At 40.7% G+C, this 9750-nt stretch overlaps 1 protein-coding gene across 1 annotated transcript; it reads right to left on the bottom strand.

Moving 5' to 3' along the window:
- Positions 1-3953: 3953 nt before the first annotated feature.
- On the bottom strand, positions 3954-5669 carry LOC126215274 (uncharacterized). The gene is given in 2 exon segments (XM_049941961.1): positions 3954-5021; positions 5523-5669. Coding segments are annotated over 2 exon segments (1215 nt in total).
- Positions 5670-9750: the final 4081 nt, after the last annotated feature.

Raw genomic sequence — 9750 nt, 5'->3', positions numbered from 1 at the left:
TTCCATGAACCGTATTTCGTTAAACGTTCTAGAGTTCGGTGAATACCTTGGTGTCCACCTAGTGGATTATCATGTACCTCCTTCAAAATTTCGGCTTTCTGTTCCTCACTTAGCTCTGCCACCTCCTCCTCTAACTCATTAGTCTCGGTTATCATTCTTATTAGCTCTTGGCTTTCCTCCGCCAGTGCCTCTTTGTCACTTTCTCAATCTGCTTAATGCACCTGCATTGGCGTTCAGTCGCCCTGGTTTATATATAACTTCGTATGAATACTCTTCCAGTTTTAGCCTCCATTTTAATAAACGTGATGATGGATCTTTCACCTGAAAATCAAAGTTAGTGGCTTATGGTCTGTGACAATTGTAAATTTTCTCCCATGTACATATGGTCTGAATTGTTTTGTTGCCCATACTAACGCTAAACACTCTAGCTCAGTTGCCGAGTAATTCCTCTCTGCTTTATTTAATGATCTTGAAGCATATGCTATTGGCACATCGCTTCCAATCTTCCCCTGAGATAAAACTGCTCCAATCGTGTCACCACTAACATCTGTGGTAATAACGAACGGTTTCTCAAAATCGGGATATTGCAATATGGGGAGATTAACTTCACTTTTAACTGTTCAAACGCATCTTGCTGCTGTCCTCCCCATTCATAATTTTCATTTCCCATCAGCAATTTGTGCAAGGGTGCTGCAATCTTACTGAAGTCCCTCAGAAATTTTCTATAGTAGCCTATTAATCCTAGGAATCCTTTTAACTCTTTTTTTTTTTTTTTTTTTTTCGGTACTGGGAACTTACTCACTTTCTCTACGTTCCTCTCGTCCAGCTGTACCCCTCTGTCTGAGATTTTATGTCCAAGAAATACTACTAATTTACGCAAAAATTCTCACTTATCTGGCTGCAACTTTGGCCTGTGTTCCCTTAGTCGGTCGAAAATTTCCCTCAATTTCTCATGGTGTTCCACCAATGAGCTTCCATAACAAATTATGTCGTATAAATACACCAAGCACTTGGTTCCTTGTAACCCCATTAGTGCAACATTCATTAATCTCCGAAATGTTCTGGGTGTCCCTTTTAATCCCATTGGCATTCTCTTGTACTCATAGTGCTGATAATTGGCACTGAAAGCTGTTTTCTCTCTGTCCTGAGGGTCCATTAATAGCTGATGGTAGCCACTTGCTAAGTCTAACGTGGAAAAATACTTGGCCTTTCCTAACTGGTCCAGTATTGGGAACGCTTCCCCTACTAAAATCTCATTCAACTTTCTGTAATCCGTCACCAACCTGTACTTCATTTGCCCACTAGCATCATTCTTCTTTGGAACTAACAATACTGGTGCGTCCCAGGCTGACTTTCCACAATATTATCATCAGCCAACATTTTCTCTATATGTTCCCTCAATATCTGTTTCTGTGCTTCTGGAATCCAATATGGTCGAACATCGATAACTTTGCCTTTATGCTCAGGCAGTATCAGAAGGGTATGCTTTACTGCTTCTGTGAAGTATGACCTGTCCCCCTTTAAATGAAACACATCGCAATATGCACTACACAATTTCTGCAACTCATGCTTTTCTTCTTCGTTTAAATGCTCCGTTCGTAAAGCTTCTTGGACCTGTAAGTTGAGATTCCTATAACTTTTTGCCTGTTCCGGCGCGTCTTGCACTCTTTGTACTGCGGCTTTGGCCACTAATTGTATGTAACTTAAATCACATTCTTCCTCTCTTGTATTCAGTACACTAATGATACACTTCCCTTGTACATTTCGTACTATCGCTTCTGGAACATAAATACCCTGTGTTATCTTTTGTTTCGGTACAATCAATAATCTCTTCGCCTTTTGAAATAGCTTCGTGTCCGTTGATGCAAATTCTCATAGCATTCTCCTCCCTTGGTCCGATTGTTCCACTTCCGCCGCGACTTTAGCATTCCTGGCTGTGCGTCATCCTGCCTGATAGCTGTCTCGGCCCGTTACTCTCACAGACGACATGCTGGTCCTTTAAATTCTCGTGGCGCAGCCTGTAACGTCGTTTCTTTCCACACTTTCCATTTGTCGGTTCCTTACCCTTCTGATGCACATTTATCTCTCTCATGCTTTGTACTTCTCTTGGTTCCCTTGTTGCTTCCTCTTCGGGCACTGCTAATAATGGCGTTGTCCCTCCATTTATTTCTAACTTTATGTTTTGTAATCAATGACTGCTCTTTGCTTTTCTAGAAAATCTCTGCCTACCAAACCATTATAAGGGATATCTGTTCATTAAGTCGGGTGATGCTGAGGGAATTAGATTAGGAAATGACACTTAAAGTAGTAAAGGAGTTTTGCTATTTGGGGAGCAAAATAACTTATGATGGTCGATGTAGAGAGGATATAAAATGTAGACTGGCAATGGCAAGGAAAGCGTTTCTGAAGAAGAGAAATTTGTTAACATCGGGTATAGATTTAAGTGTCAGGAAGTCGTTTCTGAAAGTATTTGTATGGAGTGTAGCCATGTATGGAAGTGAAACATGGATGATAAATAGTTTGGACAAGAAGAGAATAGAAGCTTTCGAAATGTGGTGCTACAGAAGACTGCTGAAGATAAGGTGGGTAGATCACATAACTAATGAGGAGGTATTGAATAGAATTGGAGAGAAGAGAAATTTGTGGTACAACTTGACAAGAAGAAGGGACCGGTTGGTAGGACATGTTCTGAGGCATCAAGGGATCACAAATTTAGTATTGGAGGGCAGTGTGGAGGGTAAAAATCGTAGAGGGAGACCAAGAGATGAATACACTAAGCAGATTCAGAAGTATGTAGGTTGCGGTAGGTATTGGGAGATGAAGAGGCTTGTACAGGATAGAGTAGCATGGAGAGCTGCATCAAACCAGTCTCAGGACTGAAGACCACAACAACAACTACTACTACTACTACTGTTCCTTTGCCTAACACATGAAATGTGGGTTTCCCCAACACAGTTTTGACTATTCTCAAAGTTAATATCACAGTACCAAGCGTACGTACTGTACCATTTATTACCCCTTTTAATCTCCGCACTTGTGCTCTGTTAACTGGTAACTCTGGGATCATAGCTTCTTCCTTAATTAGACTAATATGTGCTCCTGTATCTATTAAAAACTTCAATCCTCAACCGATTTCGTCGCAATGTGTCATCATAACATTATTTTCTGCCTCGCAGTCTATCACCCTAACGTTGGGCCCAGGGCCAGCCTTAGCCATCCAGGTGCCCCGGGCAAGTCGTCCAGTTGGCGCCCTTTATTGTATAAATAGCGAACCTGGCAGTGCTTTGCAACACGGTATTTGACTGTTTTCTAGAAATCGTCTCAAGTGGTTAATGGCGTCATCTTATGATCATAACATGGTTTTTTCCATCGTAAATTTGAGTATTTTATTTTTTTAAATGGAAATGAAATCCAAATAATCTGAAAGCCCGCTAAGACGCTCCATGTGAGTCTTGTGTAGCCTGTGACGTCAGTCCAGCATGCTGCTGTCGCTGCCGTAACAGTCAGTATAGCAGTGATGTATTGTTTGGGCATTCACGTTTTGGGAAATTGTCTAAAAATATTGCGTAGTACTGCACTGTACATCTACAACAACTCCAGAAAATTGTTTTTGCGTGTTCCAAACAAAGAAAAGATGCGTAAAATGTGGTTGAAACAGGCTCGTATATCCCAAATATTTCTTTTCTTTTCTGAAGCACCCCTGTACTAAAGCGAACAAAACAAAACAAAAATTATTCAAATTTGTCAAGCCATTTCTTTGTTTTGGTGAGACTAACACACAACAATTGATTTTTATATATAGGAGGTAATATGTATAACGAAAAAACACTAATTTTGAATTGGGTACCATATTTTTATTGAATTTAATATAACTGTAAGCCATAAACCTATATTTTCTGTCAGTCATCTGAACACAAAACATATTACGCCTAATGAAAAACAATTATTAACGACTAAAATTTTACTTTTCTCGCTTTTCTGTCGGCAAAGTCTCTGATCAGATTAGCAAAGTCCAGGCTTTCTGCAACTTCATTTTCAATGGACAGTGAGGCCAAACTGGTTAGTCTTGTTTGAGACATTGTAGACCGCAAGTACGTTTTTATCAACTTCAGTTTGGAAAAACTGCGTTCGCCGCTTGCGACAGTCACTGGTATTGTTAGCAAAATACGTAACGTTATCCAGATGTTGGGATATAACTCTTGAAGATTATGCTTTTTTATGAAGTTTAAGGCTTCAATAGGCGTTGCCTGGCTGTCTTCGAGATAGTGTTGCAGGCCTAAAATTTCGTCGCACAGCAAATTTCCATCAATATCTGACTTCATGTTGACAGTTAACTTTTCTTGTAATTTATAACAGCATTGTATTAGTTCTTCTTTATTTTAATTTTTTTTAATGTCAAACAAGAAACTCCACGTCGCAGAAAATTCTTGCATCTGTTCAAATCTTTCTTTCATGGATATGTGCACGGTGTCCAACAGTGCATTAAAAAACTCTACTTTAAACTTCTTTTTTGGGTCAGTTATTTGATCATCAACAGCCTCTTCACCCGGCCTGCGTTTAATACGTCTTAATCGCATTTGTGGTTTAAATAATGGCTGCGTATCAAGATCCGAAGCCAGTGCAGTTGCTGTTACAATAGCTTGTTCGAAACCTGTTTGTCTATATGTTTCCAAATAAGAGCAACATTTGTCAAGGATTCCCATAAACTCGACAAAGTTGATTGTGGGTGACTGACTTGCTTTACTCACAACGTTAATTTGAAACAGAACATCATACCATGTCACGAGAGAAACAATGAAGCTGAAGTCTTTTAATTGCCCTCCTAGTGTTGTCGCTTCGTGTGACACCGCAGCATCGCTTTGTTCAGTAGCATCGGCCAAGGAAACCAAAGCGTCATGCATTTCGCATAATTGATAACGAACCGCTTTGACGCTATCAATTCGAGCTTCCCAGCGTGTGTCACTTACATTTTTCAGGGTGTATATCTTCAAATGGTCGGTCAAAATTTTCCATCTATTTACCGATCCAGCAAATAGATTAAACATTTTTTGTAACATTCCGAACAGTGTCACGGATTTTACTGATGATTTTGCCGCATCACATAATACCAAATTATAACTATGGCATCCACATGGCACAAAAAAGCTAGTGGATTTAACTTCTTAATTCTGTTCTGGACGCCTTCATTTTTCCCCTTCATGTTCGCGCCGTTATCGTAGCCCTGTCCTCTGCAGTCATTAATGTTAAGGTCAAGATCACTCAATGTTTTTAAAATGCTTTCTGTGAGGCCTTCACCGGTTGTATCATCTATTTGCAGAAATGAGATGAAATGTTTTTACACTTACGCCATCCTCTGTTATGTCGGCGCATCTTAAAGTTATCGAAAGTTGTTCTTTGTGGCTTATATCTGGAGTACAGTCAGCTATGATTGCACAATACTTTGAACCCTTTATGCGGGATACGATTGTAGACATAACGTGTGATGCCATGAGTTCTATTAATTCATTTTGTATATTTTTGCCGCAATAATTGTCAGCCAAATCACCATTCAATGCCAGTCTGACGTGCTCTTCCATGATTGGATCAAACTTTGCCAATAACGGTACAAGACCTAAGAATTTTCCATTATTTGGGGTAAATAATTTATCTGATAACCCTCTGAATGCCATATTATTTTCAGCCAAATACAAAGTAATGTGCATCAATCTTTGAAGCACATTGCTCCATCGTAAACTTCCTTTAGAAATTAGATTTTGTTCTTCCTTGTCAATAGTTAATCCAGCTTTAAACCCGATTTCAGCTTCAGTCCATTGAGTAAATGCTTTTTTGTGGTTAGGACTATTTTCATGCAGTTTCAGAGCTTCACTTAAATGTTTCCAATTTCAGAAACCCACAGTGGTAGTCAAATTAGTAGTTGACTTTAAATCAAACAGTCGACAACAAAAGCAAAAGACACTGTCGTTTGATACAGAATAAACTAGCCACCGTCGTCTGATAGTTTCTTCGTTTGATAGTTTTCTTGTGTAATGAGTTGAAGAGAAATGACGCCCAATTTCATCTTTTGGAAAGTTATTTAGACATACTTGTGAGGGTCCACATATTATAATGCGATCTATATCTCTAGCATTAAGTACTTTTGGCCACGTACCTACATCAGAAACATTGTATTCTTTTATTGCAAGAACGTTGATACTTTCATCGACCACAGATGTCATGTGTTGATTTTGACTTGGAGAAATATCAGAGGATTCATGCAAAGATGTACTGCGCTGGTCAATTTGATCACCTTCAATAGGTGATTGTATATTTTTTGTGTATAATTGTTCAGTCTGAAGAAATATTTGCTGATACATGGACTTTTGATTCAGTATCTGAAGTATTTGCCTTAGAATTTCCTTTAAGGTACTTATAAATATTCATGTGCTTTTTAGTTTCTTCAAGAACTTTTTCTTTTTCAGCTTTTCTTTTCCGATTTTCTGAACCAGAAAGCTTTTTTTTTAATCATTTCCTTCTCTTCTGGCATGATTTAATAATTTTACAAATTATTGCTTGGACACTGCTCTATTTCGCGACCACAATATTCGATCTATAACAAATAAAGAAATTCACCTATCAGTAGACGTAACTAGAAAAAACCTGAACTGAAAGATAATGTTTTCCGCACCTACCAGAAAATTAAAATGTTGACACAGTCACGACACTCGTTTCACTCACAATTATTCAGCCACGAAAACATGACCGCTGCCTCCGACTCTTACTGACAATTACTGACATGCGGGTGCAAATCGTAGCGCTGCCAACATATGCAGTCTAACAAACATTGTGTGGCGCTGTATTATTTCAGTAAGTTAGGGGAGAATTCTCTATGAATGCAGTGTACGCGTTGCATGATCTATTAATTAATGTACATGAGTCATTAAGTCACAAATATTCGATATAAATACATTCGTATTAAATAAATCATAATGTAATGTATATTTCACAGTCTGTATTTTCTTTTTATTTGGAGCGACCGGTAGTTTCTGTTGTAAACGAGAGATGGTGCGGCTGCATGGGCTCTTCCTTGTTGCAGTTCTTGAAACAAATAAGAGAGGCGCTTTGGTAGAGCCCGTGCTAGCCCGCGTCAAACATGGATGGTTGCAGACAATACGAAGATTGCATTCAGCATGATTTCTCTTCTGCTACCCCGAATTCATCGCGCATTCGTGAGTTTAGCGACGTATGTTGAATGAGACTGAATAATATTTTAGTTTCGCGAAATGGGTGATTGTAAATTGTAATTTTTTTTTTTTTTTTTTTTTACATGCGTTTAGTACGTGGCGCCCCTTGGGCCCCGGCGCCCTGGGCGACCGCCCGAGTCGCCCCACCCTAAAGCCGGCGCTGGTTGGGCCATTTGATGGTGATAACATGTGACTGCTCCGTATCCCACCTCCTTAGTTGCCCGAAACCACTTTCTTTTTTCCCGAGGCTATTCCTGCTTTTTCCATACATTGGTATGCGGTATTATGCCTGTTTTTATTGCATATAAAACACTTGGGGGCTCGGCAGTCCGTCGCCTTATGCCCGCGTCTCTGACATTTCTCACAAATTATAATTTTACTACACTTAGCATCTGTATGCCCTGACTCATCACAATTATAACAAAAATTCTGGAACCTCCTAGCTTCCTCTGCCCTAGTGGGTGTCTTTACTCATCGTGCTTTACTAATCGTCTTTGGTTTCCTACATTCTCTACCAGTGTAACCCTTTTTCCCACAATTATAGCATTTTTCTCTCCAGTTATTTCTAATTTCCGTCTCTCTACGAGCCCATTTATAAAATCGTCCCTCTTCTTTCATCGATATCAGTGCACTTTCCTTCTGCTGTGCTATTTCTACTGCATCCCCAAGACTTATTTCTTCCCCTCTGCTGCGCACAATTGTCTGTATTCTATCGTTTACTAGTCCCTGAATAAAGCATGCACAACCTAGTACGTAAACCAGTTCTAATGTGCCTTTCAGCTGCGCCTTCTCTGTTACTCGTGTTACAGCAACTCTGAACGATTTGTATAGCTCGTCTATCCTATTACCCCAAGATGCTACACATTCTCCCGGATATTGCCTTGCTTGGAACATGTGACATGCGTAGAAATCTATGGTTCTTTTATCCGAATAATTCTCTTCCAATATGTTTCGAACCTCCGGCCAATTATTTGTTTGAACCCTCCCTAATAGCTTCGACATGGCCTCCCCTGTTTTTTGGACTTTACATATAGGAACAATAACTTCTCGTCCTCACTTTTAATGACATCGAAGGAAGCAGTCACATTCTCAGTGAACTCTTGTAATTCCCTTCGGTTACCCTCGAAAACCTTAGGAGCTAAAACTAACGCATCTTTCGCACTTATGCCACTCTTATCAGTACTGGAGGACGTCATTGTTTATAATTACAAATGACCTTATTACTACTTCGACGCGCTGTCTTGCCTGTGTCTGCTGCTTGCTGCTGGGCCGCTCGTCCCGTCCGCTGGGCTCTGCTAGGCCTCCCTATTGCTGCCTCTGCTGCTCGATCTCTCGCTGGGCTGCTGGGCTCCTCTGGTCTGCCGGGTCTTGGGCACTGCTACTCATTCGGGCCTCTTCTTCTTGCGGTAATACTCGGTGGTACAACTGTCCGCTGCTCCTTATCTTTCCCCCACACTGGTATTATGGATCTACACATACACGGGACGTTGACGACAATTATGGGTTTTTGGTTCCCTTTAACTAGCCTTCATTATGGAGGTCAGAGGGAGTAGAATCTCCTGGACTGTCTAAGGGTGTGTAGGAAGTGTAGATACATTAGACAATACTTTCAATAGGTAGTGGGTACAAGGGGGGAATTGGCAGCACTGAACTGTCAAAACAGTAAGGTGAGATTTCTCCTTTAACGCAATTTATTGAACTAATATCACAAAGGACATGAGAGGTGTCAGACCCTTCCCCTTACTCTGTACACTTCTATAGATTCAGCCAGAATCTCCACTTCTCACTCTGTCGGAAACGACTACTCACGAGAACTACCATCTTTGAATTCACTCTACATTTAAAAAATAGACCCTTGTCCTATCTCACAGGAGACAAGCACCAGCCAGTGGCTTGTTCCTTCTATTGCTGAAACTAACTGTAGAGGCTACTGGAGGCAGAGACAAACTGTCCATGTTCAAAACTATACCGATGCAAAACTTCTGCTTAACTGACAGTTGCTTCCAGCAGAGCATCACCGTCTTCTCGTAGTTGCAGTTCCTATAATCGGTAGCGGCTGCTACCTTCTCAATGCTGCCGGGCCTCGTCTGCTTGTGCGCTCTTCAACTTCTGCGACAACTCTGCTTCTTGCTGCTCGTGGATGCACTTAAATACCCATTTTTGAAGGTCTGCCCTGCTCGGACGCAGCCCTCGCATCTGATTTCTCTAACTTATTTTTCGGTCTTCCTGGACATTTCGTCGCTGTGGACCTATATTGGTTTCGATATGTCTGGCAGAGTCCAGGGTCGGAAAGTTCCTTCTCGCCCTCAGAGGTCCAAGAGACGCGCTGTTCGTATCCTCGACGTGTTTACTAGCTCAGGCTACTTGTACTGTGTGACACTTTTCCTTCCGTGTCTGCAGAACTCCGGGTTTCACTGTGCGACGTCCGCGTAAGAAATACTGGCTGACCCTTTACATTATGCGTTGCTAAGAATAGCTATGTCACTTTGTTAATTAAATCCTCTGGGGACCTGACAATGTAGGGAATTTA

Source organism: Schistocerca nitens, chromosome 12, assembly GCF_023898315.1.
Source record: "Schistocerca nitens isolate TAMUIC-IGC-003100 chromosome 12, iqSchNite1.1, whole genome shotgun sequence".
Lineage (NCBI taxonomy): Eukaryota > Metazoa > Arthropoda > Insecta > Orthoptera > Acrididae > Schistocerca > Schistocerca nitens.
This window is presented reverse-complemented; position numbering and strand designations above follow the sequence as displayed.